This window comes from Abramis brama (assembly GCF_963993115.1).
Source record: "Abramis brama genome assembly, chromosome: 19".
In the NCBI taxonomy this organism is placed as follows: Eukaryota; Metazoa; Chordata; class Actinopteri; order Cypriniformes; family Leuciscidae; genus Abramis; species Abramis brama.
In genome coordinates this window covers 6,886,438-6,910,363 of record NC_139981.1, presented here as the reverse complement: position 1 = coordinate 6,910,363, position 23,926 = coordinate 6,886,438, and the positions used below count along the sequence as shown (strand labels likewise).

General features: G+C 37.2%; 2 protein-coding genes across 3 annotated transcripts; one reads left to right on the top strand and one right to left on the bottom strand.

Moving 5' to 3' along the window:
* Positions 1-1,070: 1,070 nt before the first annotated feature.
* On the bottom strand, positions 1,071-5,878 carry coa8 (cytochrome c oxidase assembly factor 8). The gene is made up of 5 exons (XM_084093334.1): positions 5,399-5,878; positions 4,710-4,907; positions 4,441-4,504; positions 1,894-1,984; positions 1,071-1,200 (listed from the first exon to the last, which is right to left on the bottom strand). The coding sequence occupies exons 1-5, from the start codon at positions 5,537-5,539 to the stop codon at positions 1,095-1,097; spliced, it is 600 nt and encodes a 199-aa protein (XP_083949460.1). The 5' UTR covers positions 5,540-5,878; the 3' UTR covers positions 1,071-1,094.
* A 1,232-nt stretch (positions 5,879-7,110) lies between these two features.
* On the top strand, positions 7,111-20,010 carry bag5 (BCL2 associated athanogene 5). Of its 2 annotated transcripts, none has more exons than XM_084093120.1 (5): positions 7,111-7,201; positions 15,274-15,547; positions 15,631-16,059; positions 17,066-17,289; positions 18,461-20,010. In XM_084093120.1, exons 1-5 carry the CDS (start codon positions 7,179-7,181, stop codon positions 18,984-18,986), a joined length of 1,476 nt encoding a protein of 491 aa, XP_083949246.1. In that variant the 5' UTR covers positions 7,111-7,178; the 3' UTR covers positions 18,987-20,010. The 2 variants fall into 2 exon arrangements, with proteins under 2 accessions (XP_083949246.1, XP_083949245.1); XM_084093119.1 differs by lacking the exon at positions 7,111-7,201 and adding an exon at positions 9,974-10,170.
* The last annotated feature ends 3,916 nt before the right edge of the window (positions 20,011-23,926 follow it).

Sequence of the window (23,926 nt, the reverse complement as noted above, 5' to 3'; positions counted from 1 at the left end):
ATTTTCATTAGTAGTCCTATTTGTCTACTACTATTATGTTTCCGTATATATTATACCAAAGTTCGACTAGGTTATTTAAACAATATTAGTAATAAGAATCGTCAGATAAACAATTTATTATTAGCTATGTGGCTAATGATATATATTTAGTCGCAAATACGAGTGATTTATTACTCGCAATGTAGCTGAGAGAGAGTGATATCGCTACTACTGCTACAAAAAAAAAAAAAAGAAGCCAATTCATCAAGCTTTGCCCGTAAATAAACAAAGTACAGAAAGAAAACTGGTCTGGAATGCCACATATGAGTGGAGCGGAGTGAGATTAATTTCTTCGCCTATGCTCAAAGCATTTGATATCACTCTGCTTCTGCTTACACTCCTGGTTTTACATTTCCATACACCAGATCACCCCGAGAAATTATTTTCATTTATTATTTTCTGAATTATTAGCCTAAACCTTAAACTGCATTTTATGTAAGCCTACCTCGATATGACAATTCATGATTTGTATGGTTTGTGTTATATATTTATTATTTGACTGTGATTCATTCGAAAAAATTTATTTTACAGGTACAAAGAGGCAAATTTAGCTTCAATTTAATGCAATATGTTAATGCAACATTTTCCCAAACCACGTTTGATACCAAAGACAGGCCTTTAACCTATCAGTGTTTTAGCTTTAAAAATAAATGTATTTTAGGTGTAAAAGGTCAAATTTATAATTAAGGGATAGTTCACCCATAATTGAAAATTCACACTCCAGTTGTTCCAAATTTGCATTTCACAGAATATCTTCTTTGATGTTCCACAGAAGAAAGAAAGTCATACAGTTTTGGAATGACATGGCGAGTAAGAATTTTCACATTAGATAAGGCTGCTGTAGATTTGGCTTTGCGTGCATCTCTCCTCTCAACGTGCAGCTATTAACATAATAATATTTAGGTTTTGAACTTGGCGAGAAGACTCAGATTATAAAAACCCCCAAAACAGTTCCAGGTTTTGGTGCAATGTTTGGTCTAAACTTTCACTGCTTTCACTTCCACATAGAGATTACACCATAGAGAGCAGTGATTAATTTAGTCTTTATTTATATTTCATGAAGTTTTTCCTCTCTCTTGTCCAGTCAGTGTCCTCCATGTGTTGTGTAGAGCTACTCTTGCCATCAGAAGTGTAATGGTGAAGTTCCGTCTGTACCATTCCCTGAAACACAAAAGGTTTGGAATTAATCCTGTTGTAATAGTCAGAATAATTTTTTTAATGGAACAGTTTTAGACAAAACACCAAAAATGGTCTTTTTAGTTGTTGTTGATTATCATATTTGATACATCAGGCTTTTATGGCTCATATAGTATAATATAGGAGAATATGGAGCTCACACTTGAGGAGAAAGAAAATGACACCTCCGTTTTATTCAGAGACCCAAATAATTTGGTGTAGTTGCTGATATTTATATGGCCAAAAAGTAAGATGAAATTCTGATAGCTTATAAATATCATTTGTCACTCTATTTCTCCCAATAATGTGTTAAGAAGTCAATATTTAAATGCAATGCAATAATGCTGAAGTATGCAGCTTCATTCCAAAGTCATTATGAAATTAAAATTTCACGAGAAATAAAAGGTACATTTATACCTTTACAGTAACTTTATATAACAGTTACTATTCTGAAATATGACATCCTTTATGACGTATGCGGCCGACAAATGTGAGTTTAGCTTCAACCCTAATTAAACACCTGATCCAGCCAATCAAGTCCTTCAGGCTTATTTGAATTCTCAGTACTCATACATTTTTAGAAAATGTAAGCCTTTTCCTTGCTTAAAAAGATGAGAGAATACATGTAGAGGATTGTGTAGCGCAGTTTTTAAAATTATTAAAGTATTTGAATCTCACCTGTTATAACTGGAATGCCTTGTAATGTTTTTGTCCAAGAAGTGTTTGTAGAATACTGCCATTTCCTCACTGCTTAAAGTCCTTTTCCTTCCTGGAACGGTGATAAATGACAGTATACACAAGCACATTTCAGTTAGCAGTGCCAAAACCACCACAGGCATGTCTCCTACGTTCAGACTGAGTCCAAATCTGATCTCTGCATATCCCACTGGAATCCAATCAGATTTAGCAAGTGTGAATGGCAAAGAAAAAAAAAAAGAAAAAAAATCACATGAAATCTGTTTCAAGCTGCATCCATATGTGGTTTGAAATCCTATTCAAATCACATTTCTGGAAATCTGTTTCAGCCTGACTGCTCTGATCGGACTTTGTATGGTTTATGTGACTTTCTCATGCCACGTAAACCGTAAATGTCAGATGTTGTTCTAGGAAACATGCTGAAAGTCGCTGCAGAAACAAGGTTGTGCTATGTTGCTACAATGCTACACGTTGTAATGTTGTAAATAAGACATCATCTGTATTGCAAATTACTCCATGCTGTGGTTGCTGTTTTTGGTGTATGCCTACAAACACAATGTCATTGTCATAGAAACCAATGCAGATGTTTCAGAAAACTAATGGATCTGAACAGTTGCAATACACAAAGTGGACGTCAATAATTTTAGATCAGATTCCAATAGTATACACAAATAATCAGATTTGGACTGACAGTGTGAATTAAATTAAGTATATTGAATGTCAGGGGTGCAAACCTCAGTTCCTGGAGGGTCACAGTCTCATTTCGAAGGCTGTGTCCTCCAGAGGTCGCATTTGTGACGCTGCATACGTCATTGAGGCTGCTTCATTTCAGTAAACTGACCACTACATTCCAAAGTCATTATGAAATTAAAATTTCATGAGAAATAAAAGGTACATTTTATAACAGTTACTATTCTGAAATATGACATCCTTTATGACGTATGCGGCCGACAAATGTGAGTTTAGCTTCAACCCTAATTAAACACTTGATCCAGCCAATCAAGTCCTTCAGGCTTATTTGAATTCTCAGTACTCATAAAAGAGTAGGCAAAAAGTCTCCGGATGACCTACTACTTACAGTGAGATTCTGAAGTGTGCACACGAGACCCTTTACTATCCCATGAGGCCACGGGAGTGGATTTGTGAATGGCAGTGAAGGTCACGTGATAATGACAACATGTCAAATGTAGTATGTCCGGATAACATTCATACTACACACACTCATACTATACAGAACGTTCTCTTTTAGCGGTCGTAAAGTAGTTACTTATTCAAAATAAGTACCTACTCAAGAGAGTATGTGATTTCAGACGCAGCCTAGGGCAGCATACGAAATTTCATACTTCCCTACTATAAAGTAGACCAAAAACATTATGTGAAGTAAAAAGGGAAGGCCAAGTATGACAACCCATTCCTGGATTCTGTCCTCTTTAACCTATCAGAGTTAGTGCACACACACTGGGAGGAGTGAGTAGTGAACACACACGTGCACTGCAAACCGTGGACACACACCCGAAGCAGTGGTCAGCCATTCACTGCGGCGCCTGTGGAGCGATTGGGGGTTAGGTGCCTTGCTCAAGGGCACCTCAGTCATTTCCTGCCGGTATTGAGAATCGAACCCACAACCATCAAGTTACAAGACTCTCTAACCATTAGGCCACAACTAGATATACTACTACTACAAGAGTAGTATATCCAAATTCATAATACTCATAAAAGAGTAGACATGAAAGTACCCAGATGACTTGCTACAGATTCTGAAGTGCGCATATGATGGACACTTTACTATCCCATAAGGCCACAGGAGAGGATTTGTGAATGGCAGTGAAGTGATGCAACCAGAGAAGTCTTATTATTAGGAGATATGAGGGTCAAAGGCTCTACCATTGGATAAAGCATAACGCCTAACTTGGATCACGTGTGCCTTGACTTCATTGGATTTCAACAGTCAACCTCTGTTTGCGGATACCATAGAAATAAATGAGAAGTGCGTAAACTGAATCATAGCTGTCACACAATTGTCCGTGACTTCTCTTATAAAACAGCATTTTTTTGTGTGTAAACTAAAAATAGATCCATCTAAAAATTAGCAAACATGTTGAAGATTAGTCGATCCATTAAATAAGCTATTTGCTCACAAAAGCAGTTTATTCAGCGTTGTGAAGCCTCTCCTCCATTGACATCCATTCAAAAAGAAACAAATGGCCTCTTGTCTTCCCTGATCACTGCAGCATTAGCAGCAGGCGTTACGCCTTTTTAACTATAAGGTTGCAGGCTTGCCTTCAAGTGGCTTTGAAGGAACTGACGCTGGTAGGTCTCATGATAATGGCAGCATGGCGAATACAGTATGTCCAATTACATTCAAACAATATAGAAACACACTTTTTTTTTAGAGGTCAAGATTTCAGACACAGCCTAGAGATGTGTGTGTTGGAGTAGGGTTGGATCTAAACTCTGCAAGGCTGTGGTCCTCCAGGAACTGAGTTTTGCACCCCTGCTGTAGGTAGTGTCTGTATTTAGACAGCTCACCATCATCATCTCTTTCTGACAACCCTTTTGCCGTCAATTGTAATTGAATGTATTCTTCTTTTTCCTGTTGTAAAAAATAAAAAATGGGTCAATATGAATTAACTTTCATGAATTAACTTTTGGAACACAAAACTGCCCCCTAATGGTAAAGGGAGAACTTCATGGAGGATCTCAATAGTTGCAGTAACTACTCCACAAACATATTAAATGTGTTGCCTGCAACACACTGAGGAGTTTTAAAGCTTGCATCATACATCTGTGGTTCACACCTTGCTAAATGAGAAGTTCTGGTTGGTCCAGAACTTGTGGTTCCAGTCCTCGGTCTCCTGTCTCAGATGCCTCAACTTCCTTTCCAGTGGTGTCTCATTCTCTGGGATGTGATATATGATCGGCCTCAGGTTTGACAGTCTATCTGGTGGACCGATCCAGTCATATTTTGATGTTGCTGTTGGACTGAATCCAGACCTCTACATAAAAATAAAAAAAACCAGTCATCTAGATAAGAACAAGGCAGCATGATAGAAAACTTCCAAAAACAAAAAAAGAAACAAATATTAATCTAATCAGTCTAATTAATCTGGGTAAAACTAGGCAACATCAGACAACTAAATCCACAGTTATAACTTAACTTACTTTTTTTAACTTTCACATCAGGTTAAAAAAGAAAAAAGAGAGTATTGAAATAAATGTTACAAATGGTATGTAGTGCTACACAAATTAGCATTTTTGAAATATCAATAATTATGTGCAATTTAAACGTTTTTTAAAAACTAAAAGCAAAAGTATAGACAATTATGCAAGTCCATCAGTTGAAATTCAAAATTCGAATTTAATTGTATGAAATTATATTAATCTAATATAATTTGTTGATACGTGCAACGAGAGCATTTAAATGTTAGACGTGCAGATGAAATGTTGCATTGCTGTTAATTTGACATAAAGGTAGTAAACGACAAACCTCTTGTCGTTTGGCATGTTTTGGTGGTTGGCTTGTGCTTTGTCGATGACCTCGACAGGGACTCCTTAATGACACAGGAGCATGTGTGTAACACGGACGCAGACACCTAGATATTATACAGTTAAATGTTTTTAAATTCATCTTTGATTAAAATAATGAATCGACCTTGACAAATAAAAATCATAATAAGTGCGATTTCTCCGCTGGCTTCCGTAACAGCAGAACAGCACGCATCTATCAGTACATTTTAACATGGTGGATGATTTTAAAATAAAAGTCCTTTACATTACTCATGCTTCAGCGCTTCGTACAAGAGAAGATATATTCTTGTTTTCCAAGGTAAAATGACAACCGTAGCATATCACATTCTGGAGAGAGTGCACTGTGTTTTATTTGAATTATATTTTCAACAAAAATCAAGTATTTTGGAAAGCTCTGGCGCACTCTACTTCCGCTAGTTCTGATTTTATCAAACTGGACGACCAAAACATCCCATGAGTTACGACACAACAACATATGGGCCTGGTTTCACAAACAGTGGTTTAGATTAAGCCAGGATTAGGTTTTAGTTCAATTAGGGCATTTAAGTAGCTTTTATAAATGTTCCTTGAAAAAAAAACTGGTTCCTTAAAAAATTACTGGTGTGCATCTTGAGACAAAACAATGACACTGACATGTTTTAAGATATGTCAGTGCAAGTTGCTTTCAGTTAAAACAGTGCAAACATGCATTTTAGTCTGGGAATAGGTTTACTGTAAGCCTAGTCTGTGAAACCGGGGATAATGTCAATGTTTGACTTAAAATTAAATAAAAACAAGTTTGCACTTTAATTGTGATTCCTAAAGTGGATCAGTAGCTATATGTTGTATACCGGTTAATTTGTACAAGTAACTATTCAGTTAATTTTATAAATTAATACTGCGAATTTTGGGAATTATGTTCAATTGAACAGTGTAATTTCAATTGTGTTGAATTGGAAAAAAAAGTCATTTAAAATCATTGAAAGTGTTAAAAAAAATATAGACAACATGTGCTTTTTGTGATGTCGCTAATGAATCTGAATCACAAAGTTTTTGTGACAAAATATAAATTAAATAATACTTCAAATTCAGCAAGGATGCATTAAACTAATCAACAGTGACTTTCACAGTCACTATATGCTGTTCTTTTTCACTTTTTCTATTCATCATAGAATCTTGAGAAAAATGTATCACTGTTTCCACAAAAATATTAACTTTATATATATTAAATATTAACTAGGCACAACTTTTTTCTATATTGATAATAAATATTAAAATACATTCAAATAGAAATCAATTCGTTTAAATTGTAATAATATTTCACAATATTACTATTTAGCCTTGGTGAGCATAAAATATTTATTTAATAAGCATTTAAAAACCTTTGGACGGTAGTGTGTATATAATTTTATTATATAATATTCCCCCTTAAAACAATTTTAAATGCACGTTAAGCACTGCACATTTTCTCCTATATCAATCACACCCACTTCAGCTCTTGCGGTCTCTACTAATGAGCTAATGAGATGAATCAGGAGTTTTAGATGAGGGAGACATAAAAAATGTGCAGTGCTGGGGTTGCTTCATGCCAGGTTCACGCCACGCCAAAGATTCCAAACATTTATATTAGTTTTGGGCACGTTTAATGAATTTAAACTCCTCGTAACTCTCGCTTGGCCAGCTGGTTTGTCATTAGACATGTATGCCCGGTGGTTGTAAATGAAAAGTACGTCGTTTAATCTGTAAACACAGGGGCACCAATGGCTGTCAGATGGTTATGCAGGTAGGATGGACAGCCCGTTGAACATCATGTTTAATAAGAAATGTATTCATATAACTGTCTTTTTATTTTTTACACATCTCACCTCCACCGCCGTGAGCTCTAAATGAGAGGTGATCAGTGTCTTTGTGTGTTTTATGTGGACGTAATAGCAGCCAGCTAAACGGGCGGATTATTTCAAGTGGTTTATGCCGTTTTAAACAGTTTTACGCAGCACAGCTACTACGTTTACAGCAGATTCCTTGACGTTATTGTGCATGAAAGATGAAACCACTTTGTGTTTTGGAAGGGAGTTCACATTTGACTTCCAGGCTTAAATTGTTTTATCAAAAATACAAAGGGGGGTGAGTCCGTACATTCCGCGCTGTATCAATATGACATGCTTCAGTTATTGGCAAGATGGTTTTATTTACTGATCGGGGTAAAGTGGTCAATTTGAAGATATCGCAGTATTAGGGATCCCTCCTGATGCGAGAAATGGTCTCCCCAGTATGGTGTTCGTTTGTGAACGAATCTGAGTTTTTGAACGAATCTTTTAAGTGAACGAATCATTCTCGTTACCAGCCATACACTGCCACAGACGAAAGGGTATTTTTCTCCCTTTCGAAGCGCTTGGCTGCTGCTCTCCTGCCTTGAGATAGTGGCTGCATCCGAAATCACATAAGTTACCCTACTAGCCTATATAGGTGATAAACAGTAGTATGTGACAAAAGTAGAGTGCAAATTCACAGTATATGGATGACCTACTATTTCGGTGAGATTCTGAAGTGCACATAAGATGGACACTTTACTGTCCCATGAGGCCAGGGGAGAGGATTTGTGAATCGGCGTGTTCGACTTGAAGTGGCGCTGCTCAGGCCGATCGATCAAAGTAAGTTACCGCAAGAGCGATTGAAAGCATAATCACTCTCGCGGTATTTTGATGTCATTCACCAATCGGTATGCGCAGCGAGGCTTCAAGTCGAACACGCCTATGCTGAGTCCGAAATATTTCCCTACTATATAGCATGCGAAAAACAGCACGCCAACAGACTCAGAGCAGTATGTCCGAATACGTATTACTGGAAAAACAGTAGGCGAAAAGTCCCCTAATTCTGAAGTGTGCATTTGATAGACACTTTAATATCCCATGAGGCCACGGGAGGGGATTTATGAATGGAGGTGAAGCGATGCAACTGACGTTGGTAGATCACATGATAATGACAACATGGCAGATGTAGTAGGCAACATCTGGATAACATCCATACTATTTAGAACATACTTTTTTTTTATGGACAATGAAGTAATGAAGTAAGTTCAAGTTCAAATGTAGTACCTACTCATACAGTATGCGATTTTGGATGCACCGCTAGGCTGCTTTTAACTCCTTTGTTAGACATACACTTGCTAGTTAAGCACACCAGGGGAATATCCACCGCTATTTTGAAGTGTGTTCAACTTCATCAAGTGGATGAGGAAAGTTTATTTGAACAGACCCTCGACCCCTCATTTTTATAGGTACAGAGTCTTCTCAACATGTACACTTCAGGTTAGTCATATTCACACTATATATATTCATAATTAATAGCCCAAGCATACATAAAGGCCTATAAAATGGTGTGTAAAATAAATTAATAAGGAAAAAACTGTAAATAATAAATCCGGATTCCACGTGATCAATGTGGTTTTCCATTAAAACACATTTCAAGGGTTCTGCCAGTAGTGGGCACTCGTGCAACATAAGCAATGACGTACATCCAAGTGAATGAGACTGAGGGAAGGGCATAAAAATGGACTTATACTCAGCCCTAATGGCAGTGAAGCTACGCAACTGATGCTGCTACTCAATTCTTACTATTTGTCATATTTTTACATAATAGAAATGTCTTCCATATCTAGGCTATATATTTACAACCATTCTGCTCTTATGACCCATTCACACTAAGGATGATAACTATAAAGTTATAAAGATCGTTCTAATTCAATGAGAATGGGGAAATCCAGAGCATTATATCAATGATGACACAAGGGAATGAAATTGTTGGAATCACTTTCAAAACAATAAAAAACGATATCCAACCATTATTAACTTTTACTTTAATTTACTAATTAAAGTAAAGTAATGTTTAATTTACTAATTATTAACATTAACTTTGTTGGTGTGGATGGTAAAATAAGTATCATTATAATTATCTTTCTAGTTATTGGGCCTTGACTATTACATATTTGCCTTTATGTGTAGTATGCTATTCTGAATTAAGCCATTGTTTTAGTCTAAATGAGATTTGGAGCGACTTTGAGCAAGGTAAGACCTGAATAAACAAACCGAACAAACATTTGTTTACAAACTAATTTATGAACATATAAAGAATGACTATTTACCTTACACAATTTAGATGCATGTAATTATTAAAATTAACTTATTTAGTCTAATACCTTTTTGTTTTGTTTTCTATAGCTTAATGAAAGTCATGCTGAGAAAGCAAATTGAGAAAATGGAGGGAAAATTATACACCTGCTTTGTTGTAGTTTGTGGGGGAAACACTATGATGGTTTCATAATAGATTTGTAGACAAGCAAATTATTTTAAGAAATAATAATTTAAGCCTAATTTCGGTCAAGATCGATTTAAAGTGAACGATTCAATGGCTCATACCACGCAAAATGACACGCATGTGTCGCCTCCTACCGGCGTAACGATGTAACTGCGTAAAGCGTAACTGAATGAGTCTTTTAGTGAACTGATCCAAAAGAGTCACTGAGAGGAATCAAAATCCCCACCACTAGCGCTCATATAGTGAGGGGAGGGGCAGGAATGCAGTCCATACCGACGTGATGGTGCTGCTCTAAATGCCAGTCTCTGCCAGTGTCACTGCAACTCTACGAACCAGAAATTACTGGAGTGTTGCACCGCGCAAAACAGTTCCGTAGCGTAGCTGATGGAAACGGACCCCGTTAGACATGTGCGCGAACGTTTTCGGCGCGTTGAAAAGGTGAGAAATATGCTGCGCATCACAGGAGGTGGTGAGACATGCTCGGATTGTGTCGGAAAGGGTTGGCTTGTGCTCAGAAGCAATAAAAATGTCCTTCTGTGATGGTTTGAGTCATGTAAATTCAGGCACCGCGTTGTCAGATTACAGCAAGGATTACGTTTTGGTGAGGCATCTACAGGCTTGTTATATTCTCATTCTGCCTTATTGTATAGTTCATGGATGTAGCCACATATTCAGTACTGGGGGAACAAATGTAGTAATTTAAGAATCAGCCATTGCAAAACCCATATTTGGGGGACGTGTTAGGTCCCTGTTTAATCTATTAATCTACAGCCATAAGACGCTCTTCATGATGGCATATCATGATGATGAGACGTGTATTGCATTCAGTCTTCATGAACAGAAGATCATTTTAGTTGATACTGCTGGTAAGATGATCATAGCTGCTGTGGACAGTTCCAGAATCTCGACTCCCTCCCTGTAGTGTTGATGCTGAAGTTTGAAGACACCCTGCTATTAGTCTCAGTAGCATAGCAGAAAACAAGACAATTTTATTAATACACTGTTAAAAAACAACAACAACGTGTTGAAGTACTGCACTGGTACATTTTTGTCAGGACATTATTCGTTACATTTACAGACATTTCCTTTAATCCTAAAATGCAATACAATGCATAATTCAAAATACCTGTAAATCACCTGTGAAAAATCAATACCTAAAATTGCTTCATATTAACAAACTACATTAGTTGGGCCCTATTATTATAGTATTTTCTTAGTTTAGTTTGTTTATTGTTTATGCTAATGTTTATTGCATCATTTTAGTGTTGTGTGTTACCCTGATGGTTGTCTTTTTTTCTTCTTTTTTCTTTTTTAGGTCAATTTCTAGCAAGAGCTGCCAGTACAGTAACATTAACAGTATATTTTTACAGTGTACTTAAAGTGCCCATATTATGCTATTTTAAAGGTTCCTAATTTGTTTTGGAGATCTCCTGCAATGGGTTTACATGAATCCAAGGTAAAAAGAAGAAAAAATCTACTTATACATTGCACATCACATAATTTAACGAGTCTGAACGATTCTTTCGAAGATTCAGTCTCTCTAAATCCCTCCTTTCCGAGAGTTTACTCGGCTCTGATTGGTCAGACGGCCTAGTCTGCTGTGATTGGTCTACAGAAACTATATGGCCATTACTATACTTGAATTTCAGCTCCGGAGTTTCCTCAGCACTTGAATACACAGTGATGCGAACAGTAACATTGGCATCTTTTTTTTCTTTTCTGTATCAATTCCAGTCCTCATCCTTTTGAAGTGCATGCAAAGTAGATTTGCTCTCGCAGCGCTGAAAATAGCATTGTCTTGACATTTGTCTTGACAAACAAAACTCTTTCAGGCTTCAGCTACAACTACAATATTTGAGGGAAAGGGGGCAGTAAGTGAAGATCCTAAGCTGGCATTATACAAATATTTGTTACATTGTTACTTAGATATGTAACGGGAAGTGAGACTAGAATTGCTGACGACAGCCATTCCAATTACTGCAGTTCAGAATCGATTCTATCTTATAGGAGACAATAACTTTATTTATTCTGTAATTTGATCATTAAAACTTTGCAGACTTTTACATTCACAAACGGCTATGTTGCACACTGCATTAAAGGTAATATTTGAAAAAGCATAATCGGGGCGCTTTAAAGAAACACTTCATGATTATGGTGATGATGAGACATTGCATGAAGCCTGCATTGAACAGATAACAGCTTTGGTTTAGTCTAGTTTAGTCCTCCATCAATTTTAGAAGGGCCGAATTGTGAATAATCACAATTTTATTTATTTAATTTAATTTTTATGCATAATGACATTGGCAAAAGAATATGTCCTATTTGATCTGTATCAAGTCTGTATCTGTATTGTTGTTTAAAAGAGACTTTAGGGTGTTAAAAGGTTTGTTTTGGCGTCAATTAAGTGGTTCTTGAGCCGTAGCGATTGGGCTGTGGACAAAAGTTTAGGAAAGGCTTTTGGCCATGTGAATTTGAGCAATTGAAAATAATTAATTGACTCTGATGTGGCAGAATTCCATGAGTAGGGAAGGAAGCAGTGATGTATTTAGCAGTACCATACTACCCACTGATAAGCTCTGGCATGGATGGCATGTTGGCTCTTTCGCCCCTCCCAAATTTCATAGTCCATGGTGTTTATATTTACTTGAGAGAGGTTGCTGCAACCCTATAATAAGAGGTCTTCTGAGGCTTAAATGATTGTATATGGGAGTATGAGAGAAGGGGGGAGACGGGATGCTGGGAAGCAGGTGGAGCATCTGGACAGATGAGGGTTCTGACTCATCCTTATCTGACCTGACCCTGTCCTCCTCCTACACTCCCAGCATGACGTCAAATGAACGCTGTACTGCTGCACAACTGGGGAATAACAAGCTTGGTGAACAATTTGTAAGTTTGTAACTCCGATATTTCTTGGGAGTGTTCAAGGAGTATTTATTTTACATTTTTGAAGCTGCTTGTGTTAGATTGTAGCAAATTATGCGTTTTGGACAGAGACTTAAGTGTAGGGTTTATGTTTTGCTTTTAGGCTAGAAATATATATTCATAGGCAACTTGTGTGTATATATGGCCACTCACTGTAATACTTTTTCATTTGAGGTTTCTTCTTCGCAACAGTCTCTCTGTTCACCTGGTTATATAAAAGGACAAAGCACCCAAGGCATGCTTTTTTCTTTTCTTTTCTTTTTTTTGGAGGAAAAAGCTATCCAGAAGTAGTAGAAGATCTCGGATCATGAGGTATACAAGGACTGCATTGAGTCTCACTACACCGTTGTAAAGTAATATTCTGGATTAAATGCAGTATATCACCAGCATCTGTGGCACACTCTCAATTACCACAGAAAATCATTTTGATTCATGCCTCAGTTGTAATGTGTGTGCAGTGCAGCAGTCCACTTTTCTGTCTTTTTCCCAATTTTTTATAGTTCTATTTATTAGATTTTTTTTTTTAGTATAGATCAATATCATATTTTAAATCCTTGTGCAATCTCATCCATGTTTATCAAATGTATTTCATGAACACTATACGGTCTGGGTGCTAATGGACGCTGTCTCTTTAAATCCTGTTATTATGACCTCTCCGTGACATCACAGACACTTCCCTAGGGAACAGCAGCACCAGTCGTCTGCCAAGAAAATCTTTTCTTGGACTTTGAATCTGTAGAGGTAAGACAGCGCTGAATGGGCTGTGTGAAGGGCGTCTGCACTTAAGGACACTTCATTTCTCTAAACATCTTCTGCAGTTCGGTTGGTTGGTGCTGTTGGATTGATACACTTATATAACGGCTGCTAGACAGATTTTGCCATCTTTTTTGTGGTAATGAGTAGGACCACAACTTCTTTAATAGTTATGCTCCCTATCGCACATGTAAATATTTGCTCTCCACCACACATGTAAATATTTGGAAGTATGTTTTCTGAGACCTTCCCAGTAAGTTGGGTTGTCGCAAACGGACTGTTGCTGTCAAAATCAGATGAATGGATTCACTGCCGAAATTCAGACTTGATTGAATTCAAGAATTCACACGGAGTGAATGCTCGAGTTTCAGTTTTTTTCATTGGATGGACAGATTAAGCCAGGTACATGTTCTGAATTTCAGAAACTGAAATATTTCATTGCTATCCTCGAAAGTTTGTTTTTAATTTCTACATGTTTGTTCACAAACGTTGTCCCTACAAATGGAGGTTTGTTTTTGTGATGTGTCATGCATTTAGGCAGCTCCTGTTTCGTGTTGTGGCATGCCGTGTGCCTATTGGGACTGTTTGTTTATGATGGGTGTAGTTGGAAACATCTGGCTGAGTAAGCCTTAGTCATCACAGCTGTGCAACACATACAACCTGTGCTCATTACAGACGCACAAAACCTCTCTCCTGCAGTTTTCTTAGTTAAAGTTTACCTGAGTTAGGATTAACCCTATTTGTTTTTCCCACAATCATACACGGTTCTGAATTTGGTAAAAGTGGCTCATAGCTTACTTTGATTTCTCATACAGGCAGAAAAATGACCTGCTTGTTAAAGTAATTTAGGGGGGGAAATTGTTGGTCACCATATGTTTTCCTGATGTCATTTGGGGATATTTTATATTGATTTAATGCAATGAAATTCATACATTTCAAATTCTTTTTGAGGCTACTGTAAAAGGGTTGTTGAGGCACAATATGTCTGTGATTTTATTTGTGTAATTATTTATGTAAATTTGTATGTACAATACCGTTCAAAAGTTTGGGGTAATAATATATATATATTTTTTTTTCAAAGAAATGAATACTTCTGTGCATTAAATTGAGTGGAAGTGACGGTAACGATTTATAAAGTTATATTTTCTGTTTTGAATAAATACTGTTCTTATGAAGTTTATTTACAGCAAAGAGTGTATCATGCAAAATGCATCATGTATCACAAAAAAATTGAGCAGCAAATCAGCATGTTAGAATGATTTCTGAAGGATCATGTGACACTGAAGACTGGAGTAATGATTTTGAAAATTTAGCTTTGCATCACAGGAATAACATTTTAAAATATATTTAAATAGAAAAGCTATTTTAAATTGTAATAACATTTCACAATATTACTATTTTTCCTGTGATATAATAAATAATAAATGAGAGACTTCTTTCAAAAACATGGCCCCAAACTATTGAACATTATGTATGTTTTAGGAAGTGTGTATTTTAGGTGCTGTCACCATTTATTTAAAAAATAAGTTTTAATCATGTTATTGCTTTCAATAGTTCATTTAAATGGTCATGCAGTGTAACAAATGTTGAATTTTTCACAATAGTTCACAGTCTGTTAATTATTATGAGTTCATAAAATATGCATGCATAATAAAATAATTAGTAAAAAATACTATTTAAAGTATTTTTGGATTTTTCCTGTAAAGTATTTGATGTCAGCTACCTATAAAAATACTCTGTTTAACTTTTATTCCATTTTATCCACTGTATCATCCTCACTTCTCAACATCATACTTTGGTTATTTCCATATCTCACCATATAATTTGGTTATTTGACCAGCTCTCACCTATCTGTTTCTTTTTCAGCCTGTTTGGGAAACCCTTTGATGGTGGGAAGAGGACAATGGATCATGGCAGTCAGCAGCCACAGACTCAGCAGATGCCGGGACCCTTCCCAGGTTATTCCGGACCCCGGGGCCCGTACCCTGGGCAGCACCCAGCCCTGTTACGGCTGGATGAGTTGCAGAGGGAGATCGCCAACCTGGGCCCACAGGTGTGCTCTTACAGCGGCCTGCAGAGCGACAGAGAGTACAAACGACTGGAGCGAGAGCTGACCCGATTACTGCTGGAGGTGGATAAGGTAAGGACAGGGCATCACTGCATCAAAAGAATCTGAAAAGTAAAGTATAATAATGACTAATCATGTTTTATTTACCCACCCAGGTGGAGACGGAGGGCCGGCCGGAGCTTCAGCAGGCCCGGAAGCGTGCGGCGGGAGAGGTCGAGGGTTTGCTTCGATACCTAGAGGGTAATGCTACGCATCCATCTCGGCTGGCCATTGAGGAGCTGACCCAGGAGGCGCAGAACATGCTGAACGAAGGGGTTGTGGGGCCGTTCCGGCAGGGCCAGGCTCAAGATGCCTTTGAGATTAGTGAGGAGCTGGTGGAGGCTGTGCAGGACGTGGCCATGCGGCTGGCTCAGGTCAAGACGGGTGGGAGCGTACCGCTCAGGAAGGCCCGTTACAAGGCGCTGACAAGGGTCTGTGCCGTACAGGAAATACTGGAGGGTCGCATACGCACTCATACGCTGGCGCTGCCGCTGTCCGACGACACGCACGAGGCCGTGCAGCGCATTAATCAAGTTATGGCGCAGGTGAGTGGTATTGCAAATGATTAATATCATGAGGAATCACAAATCCACGTATTAACTAGAAAACTGCTGTTATTCTTTTTGCACATGAAGGGATGTTTCTTAAAGATACAGCTGGAAAAAACTATTTTAATTTTAAGGGTTAGAGAGAGGGTAGAAATGGTCATGAAAATCCCTAATTCTGTTTTTGACCTCAAGTAGAAAGTAAAATGAAATATACACTACAGCTCATAAGTTTACAGTCGGTAAGATTTATTTATTTATTTTTTTAGCTAGGACACTAAATTGGTCAAAATCTCTACATGTTTTATTTTCTATTTCATTTCTATTTTTTTGTCACTACTGTTCAACAGTTTAGGATCAGAATTATATATTTTTTAAATCATACTTTTTTTCAGTAAAATAAAAGATATATTAAATATACACTACAGTTCAAAAGATTGGGATCAGTAAAAAAAAAAATCAGCTAGGACGTTAAATTGATTAAAAAAAAAATCTTCTGAAAAAAGATTCTTTCAAAAATTTTCTTTAAAGAAATTTATACTTTTATTCAGCAAGGACGCATTAAATTGATCCAAAGTGACGAAGAGTTTAACAATGATACAAAAGATTTCTATTTCAAATAAATGCTGTTCTTTTGAATTTTCTATTCATCAAAGAATCCTGGAAAAAAATGTATCACAGATTCTACTGAAATATTAAGCAGCAACTGTTTAACAATGATGATGATAATAGAAGAAATATTTCTTGAGCAGCAAATCATCATATTAGAATGATTTCTGAAGGATCATGTGACACTGAAAACAGGAATAAATTACATTTTAAAATATATTAAAGCAGAAAACAGTTATTTTAAATTGTAATTATATTTCACAATATTACTTTTGTTGCTGTTGAACAGTAGTATATATGATCTCTTTAATACTTTTTGAAAGATGTTCTGATTTTAGCCAAGAGACAATGTTAACAGTAAAGTAAAGAGAACCTGAAATGATTTGATGTCTTGTAGGTGAGTGGTGCCCGGTGCCAGGAAGTGGCTCTGCTGATGGGTCTGAGTGGGCGTGATAGCTGTACCCACCTAGCAAGGATCCTCACAGAGCTGTTGGTTGAACTGGACGCCCTGGATGTGTCTAGTAACGCTGCTGTGAGGAACTACAGAAAACAAGTGGTGGAGGAGATCAATGGTCTGCTAAAACATCTTGACCTGGAGGGAGAAGGATACGACACGCGCAGGTAACACCAAATGGACACATCAACGACAATAGCTTGTGTCTCATTTTGAAGGCTGTGCCCTCCGGAGGTCTGCGCTGCTCATATGCTGAGAGAGAGATAAGACAGTAGAGCTGCACGATTCATCTTTAAAATACTGTGATCTCCATTCAAACACACACACCATTTGTTGGCCGCATTTATATCGTCAAGGATGTTTCATTTCAGAAAAGTAGTCATTATAAGTAGACTGTTTCTGAGGTATAAATAATTGTAAATTCTTTCTTACTTTGGAATGTAATGGTTACTTCTCTAAAATAAGGCAGCCTTTATGATGTACGCAACCAACAAATGAGACCTCTGGAGGGCATAACCTTTGAAATTAGACACGACAAATATGTAGCACCAGTGAAATCCCATTTTATGTTTACTTATGCAACCATTCAGTGAAGCTACTCATGTAAAGATGAAATTTTAATGGTATAGTTCACTCAAAAATCATTATTAACTCTACCTTGCATCATTTCAAAATATATACATACATTACGTACACTGCAGGCAGCATTTATGTGATCACAAATACAGTAAAAACAGTAATATTGTGAAATACTATTACAATTTCAAATGACAGTTTTCCATTTTAATATATTTTGAAATGTGATGGCAAAGCTTAATTTTCAGCATCATTACTGCAGTCTTCAGTGTCACATGATCCTTCAGAAATCATTCTAAGATGCTAAAGAAAAAATGATCAATATATAAAACATTTGCTTCTTTGTGGAAACTGATGCAGTTTTTTCATGATTCTTTGATGAATAGAAAGTTCAAATGAACAGCATTTATTTGAAATAGATTTTTTTTGTCATTGTCATAAGTATCTTTACTATCACTTTAATCCATTTGATGAATCTCAGCTAAATGTAAGTATTTATTGAGCTCTATAATGATATAATCATTTTGTAATATAGTATATTGAGTTATGTAATAATTATATAATATAATATTGTAGTATATATAAAAAATACTTATATATTAAATATATGAGGGGTATATAAAACCTGACCCTCGTCTAAAAATATAACTGCATACAGATTTGGAATGACAAGTAATTAATGACAGAAATTAATTTTTTATGGATTATTAGTTACTTTTTCTATATTGAATATTAATCAACTTTAACCCATTGCACCTCCAGGTATGATCTAGCGCAGAATGACTCGATTCGTGAAATTGAGGCGATTAGGGGGCGTGTCTCAGTGCTGCGGGAGGAGGTGCTCCGTCATGGTGCCACGGGACAGGGGGCGGAGCTGCAAGGTCTCCTTACGCACCTGGATCAGGTGGACACGGGCCGAAATCCCTGCATTCGGGAGGCACGGCGAAGGGCTGTGCTGGAAGTTCAAGCACTCATCACCTTCCTAGACCTCTGGGAAGCCCTAGGACGTCGTAACCCTGGAGCAGATGAGCCTCCTCCTCATGCGGCCGTGTGGCGTGTCTTAGCCAGCCTGGGCCAACTCCAGGCTCAGGTGTTGGGTTTTGATGGCAAGAGGGCTGACAAGAGCTACATGGTATTGGAAGAGCTACTGACCAAACAACTTCTGGCTCTTGATGCTGTGGACCCTCAAGGGGACGAGGGGACCAAAACTGCCCGTAAGCAAGCTGTTAAACATGCCCAGAATATCCTCAGTTACTTGGATATGAAGACAGATGAGTGGGAGTACTGAGAGGCCGATAAAAGAGACTGCAGTATTGCCGAGATTTCCCTGAATAAGGAGCCGCAAGAAAAAGGCAAAAGCTTTTTTGCCTCGTGTGCGACATCAGGACAAGACACGGCCATGCCGAGGATACAGGCCATGGGCGGAATTTTTAATTTGTATATAAAAGACTTTGTGTTTCGCCGTGGGCAGCGAGACTGTTACCCATGATGCTCTGCACCTGCTGCTTTTGTTGGTCCATTACTGGTCCCTGAAAACAGCCTTTTTTTCTGGCAGAAGGAAACCCGGTTTCTACTGCCATGAAGCATTTATTTTCATGACAATAATCCATGATCTCTTTAGTTGAATCTGTGCTGTTGATTGGTGTGGTGTGGTGCTAAACCCTGTTCTGCTGCCAAAATCTGCTTCCCGCTTTACCACATGCCTGTGTGGAACAAATTTCAGTCTTTATCACGGTGTGAGCACATCAGCTCTTCATTCCTATCCAGTTAGAGCCGTGTAGGAGCACATGATCCCCTGCCACGACCACAACAGGTTGTGCAGTGGGCCGTTTTCCCATTAATCACACATAATGTAAAGGTAGCCCAAGCTTAGCGTTCATAGGTTTCATGATATCTTCTCTAAATTGCACTTTCAGAGCCTAAGCTCATCTCACTACAATTATTAGCTGCAAGTAAACAAGAACTGACTATATGTGGGAACAATTGTTTTTACATTTTTGTCTTTTACATGCATATATCCCACTGAGAAAACTGTATCTTAAAATATATAGTAAACAGTGGTTTGTGATTAGTTTAAAGATAAAGTGTGGAATTTTATTTTACCATGAAATTACACACTTCACCTTTTAAAGAAGACTTTTTGACATCAAAGAAGAATGTGAGTGAACGAGTGAGAGAAACGGCTATAAAGATTTCTAACCCTTCCTGCAGTTCTGCCATATTTCAGTGGTCGGAGGCCAAAATTGCAACGAGGTATTGTCCTTGGAGACGTTTCTTTTTGGTATTGATATGGAGGATAAAAATAGAAACTAGATCACAAGTTTCTTGTCTTCATTGCTTTTTTTTTTTTTTTTTTTTGCTTTTAGGCAACAAGTGCCTGTGCAAGCCACCAGGGAATAGAGCGGAGACTGAAAGAGTGTGTCTGTGATTGTTTAAAAAAAAAAAAGGAAGCGGTGCATGCTATTTTGGTAGTGAGACTGATCAAAGTGGACAGGGGCGTTCTAGGACATTTTCATTGGAGCGGCATGGAAAGACAGCAAGCTATCAAACAAGCACTGAAAAACTGTGGCTACATTTACACAGTTAAATGTGAACCAAATCTGATTTTTCTTTTCCTGTCATGTATGACACATCTGGGTTTTTGGGGGGGATGACAGTATGAACAGCAAAAATCACATTTAATATTACTTTACACATTTAATATTACACATTTATTATTTTAACCATTTTAAATATATGGTTCACTTTCATATGTGGGAATAAATTAGTTTAAGTGATTCCCCCATGTGACTTGTGAATTCATAAAAAAACTATTTTTTTCATTTACCCTTGGTTTATAATTCAAACATATATAAAGTATTACACAGAAAGATGCAAAAGTATAAAACTTAATTGTTGTGGCATTATGAACTCTAACAATTATTGGTCAGCACTGTGGGTTTTTCATTGGCCAGTATGAATACAGTTATCTAGAGAGCAGAGTAGCCCATGGTTGATATAGGATAATGCAATGAAGTGCAGTTGGGTTCCGGAAAAATCCCTTTATTTTTCTCCATGGGGGAAATGATTTTGAATAACTTCTTTGAGCTACTTGGTTGTTGATATGCTTTTGTTTTTAAATGGCGTTTAATGGCAGAATTCCTGGTGTAAAAAAAAAAAAAAACTACATTACCCATGATTCTGGTGAGACATCTCCATTCTCTACCAATCAGAGAATTGCGATTATAGTGAATCATGACTAAAGAACTCTTCAGCACTCTACCACTACTATGAAGCACTGGCGAATTACATAATAGTATTCCCTACACTCTCAAACTACTTAAATATTTGTATACATAATATGCATATTTTGCAGTAAACTTAACTTTAACTGAATAATTTGAATTATTTCTTCAAAATAAAAATGATAATTTTATCATTCACAATGCTTCATGCTCCTTAAAGCCGTTAAGTAAACAGTCCTCTGTCTTTTTGTCTAATTTTAAAATAATTTTTTGCTTCAAATCAAAATTTGTAATGTGATTCGCCTAGTGGCTGGTTGGTTTAGTTCATGTTTTTTTTTTTTTTTTTTTTCAAATTAAGCCTTTTTTCTTTTTTTAATCCTCATTGGAAAAATAATTGGGAAAGAAATGCTTCCGGAACCAAGGCCACTGAAAACTGTTGCAGTCAATTGAAACGACACTGAAATTAAACAAGCATTTGTTTACACATTATTTATTTGATTCAATTCTAAAATATTTGAAAATGGAAATTATATATTGTCAAGGCTGTTTGTAGACTCGTGGAAGTAACATAATGGATGGCAAGCAGGGCGTAATCAGTACACATACAGTACATCGATCCATCACTAGTATTGATAGAAAGTGACCAAGTTAAATGTTAGAATTTCATTTAATAACAAAAATTTATCATAGAATATTTTATTATGGTTGTTGAAGAACAGGGTCAGCATGCACACAGTAGTGGTGTTTTGAACAAAAAACACATCAGTTTAGTGAGCAATTTAATGACTCATTCCTAAAGATCATGTTCATTCTTGAAAAGTCACTTTTTAATTTTTGAATGAATTTGTGTTTTTGAACTAATCGTTTGAGCATTGCGTGTTTAGAGCAGTGTTTGATATGGACCACATTTAAAAGGTCATGTAAACAACTTCACAAAAAAAAAAAAAAAAAACGGATGAAAAATTAATTGGGCACTTTAGCTTGTAGTGTGAAGCAGTCTGTTTAAATCCCTCTGAGTCTGTTGAATGTAGGAGTAGCTTGTCTGTGGGAAAAACCGCAGAAGTATCCAGTTTTGCCATTTAAAATCTGACCACGGAGGCCAGGTTATGGCCTAAAACAGATACAAATAATATATGTCATCTGTATCATGCTGGGCACTTGAGCCTCTCTCTGCTCATTTAAGCTGTCTGTGCTGTTAGCAGGTTACAATGGCTTGTTTTGACCTTGAACTGTGACAGTCCTTTGGTGTTTATTTCGGTCGTGTCCCACTTGCTGTGGGGTCACTACCCTCTGTCCTGCTCCACATAGGGGAACGTCCAATTAAAAGGACCATCAGCAGTCATGAAGCAACACCACAGTTATCAACAAAGAAATCAGGTTGTGCTTGGATTAAACCCAGACACTCTTATTTAAGGGCATTCTTCTCGAAAAAATGACAATAAAGACGCAGGGGCCAGAAGTGAGTGTTGCTGGAAAGGATAGTTCGTGGTCAGAAGAGATTAATCCAGACTCTGTCATCAGACAGCCGTTGTCTGGCAGAGTCCCCTGTGGTGGGCAGCACTGGCAGTTCAGCTGAGGAGGATCCTATATCCGTCAAGGTGAAATACACGCTCCAACAGCACTTTAAAGCAACCTTGCACTAGGCGTTGGCGTTGTTTTGTGCACCTCTTCTAAACCCACATAGAGATGGCAAAGATGTGAGCTAATATTGGCAATGTCAGTTCTGCGCAACCAGACTTTTTTGTTTGTTTGTTGTTTTACCAGCACAACATGCATTGGCCACATACACACTACAGGTAAATATGGCTGACGCTCCTCATTAAATCCATGTGGTATAACTAGTTGTTAATGCAGTAGTGTTGCCTAATATACAGGCAGATTGTCTGAAGTGCAGTGCTAGAAAATCACAGTTATGCAAATCTTTATACCTGTCTGTCTACCGTAGTTACATCAGAGGTTCTCAGCCTTGAGATCGCCAGAGATTTCTATAACCTTTTAGCTGTAAGGGGCTGTTCATCCTTGTTTTCAAAAGAGTTCGATGGAGAACAAGATGGGGTCTTGGAGATTTATTTATTTTAAAGCTGAACTACTGAAGTCATTATGCAACGGAAGTAGCGAGGGATCTTTTCTTACGATGTGACGCACATCCGACTGAAACGGATTGTTTCGAAAAAGAAAAAAAATTGGATTTGGTTCTATCCGTTGGTTGTTATTTGGATGGAGGCGGATCTGAATGCGAGCTTGCAGTTGATTTTAAGAAAGGGATTAAATGCTGTGTTCACGACATGTCGTAATTTCGGGATGACAACATGTGACTTTCTATTTTGAGCTGTTTACTTCCTCGGACTGGGAATTATGCATTTCTATGGCAATACTATTGTCAACACCTAAATGAATCTGCCCGTAATTTCGGGATGACAACATGTGACTATCTATTCTGAGCTGTTCACTTCTTCAGACTGGGAATTATGCGTTTCTATTTGGGCTGCACGATATTGAAGAAAAATGCGATAACTCGTTAAATAATGCGATATTCGATATGCGATACGATAATGTTTAAAGTGTGTAAAATAAACTTAAATTATCTTTAAAATATTTAAAATTATATAACCTACATGTTTCACATTCTTTTTGTCAAATGTAAAAATAAAACACTGCTTAATTTTCACTGTATGAATTATATATATATATATATATATACTGATTCTTATTAAAGCTACAAAAGTTATTCAGCCAAGAGCAGTGAGTGATTTTCTCTTTCTCTTTTGTTCATGATCCCAGTTATTGCAAGCTGTTGCGATATGCAAATCGCGATATATATACATTTGCGATATTTCGATATATTGTGCAGCCCTAGGCAATCTGAATCTGCAGCAGTCACGTGGTACAAGTAGGAGCTCTCCGGAAATTCCCAGTTTACAAATTATTAACGGCTCTACGAGGACGGAAGTTGAAATCACCTAATTACAGTAATTACGACATGGCGTGAATGTGTAAGAAAAGT

Bases quoted from the DNA above. Each gene is read 5' to 3' on its own strand.
- coa8 (XM_084093334.1), bottom strand. From the start codon at position 5,539: ATGAATTTAAAAACATTTAACTGTATAATATCTAGGTGTCTGCGTCCG. The intron at 4,505-4,709 runs GTGTGAACCACA...TTTTTACAACAG, and splicing joins AGAACTTCTCATTTAGCAAG to GAAAAAGAAGAATACATTCA. The intron at 1,201-1,893 runs GTGAGATTCAAA...TTTGTGTTTCAG, and splicing joins AGGCATTCCAGTTATAACAG to GGAATGGTACAGACGGAACT.
- bag5 (XM_084093119.1), top strand. From the start codon at position 10,139: ATGTGCGCGAACGTTTTCGGCGCGTTGAAAAG. The intron at 16,060-17,065 runs GTGAGTGGTATT...GATGTCTTGTAG, and splicing joins TTAATCAAGTTATGGCGCAG to GTGAGTGGTGCCCGGTGCCA. The intron at 17,290-18,460 runs GTAACACCAAAT...TTGCACCTCCAG, and splicing joins GAAGGATACGACACGCGCAG to GTATGATCTAGCGCAGAATG.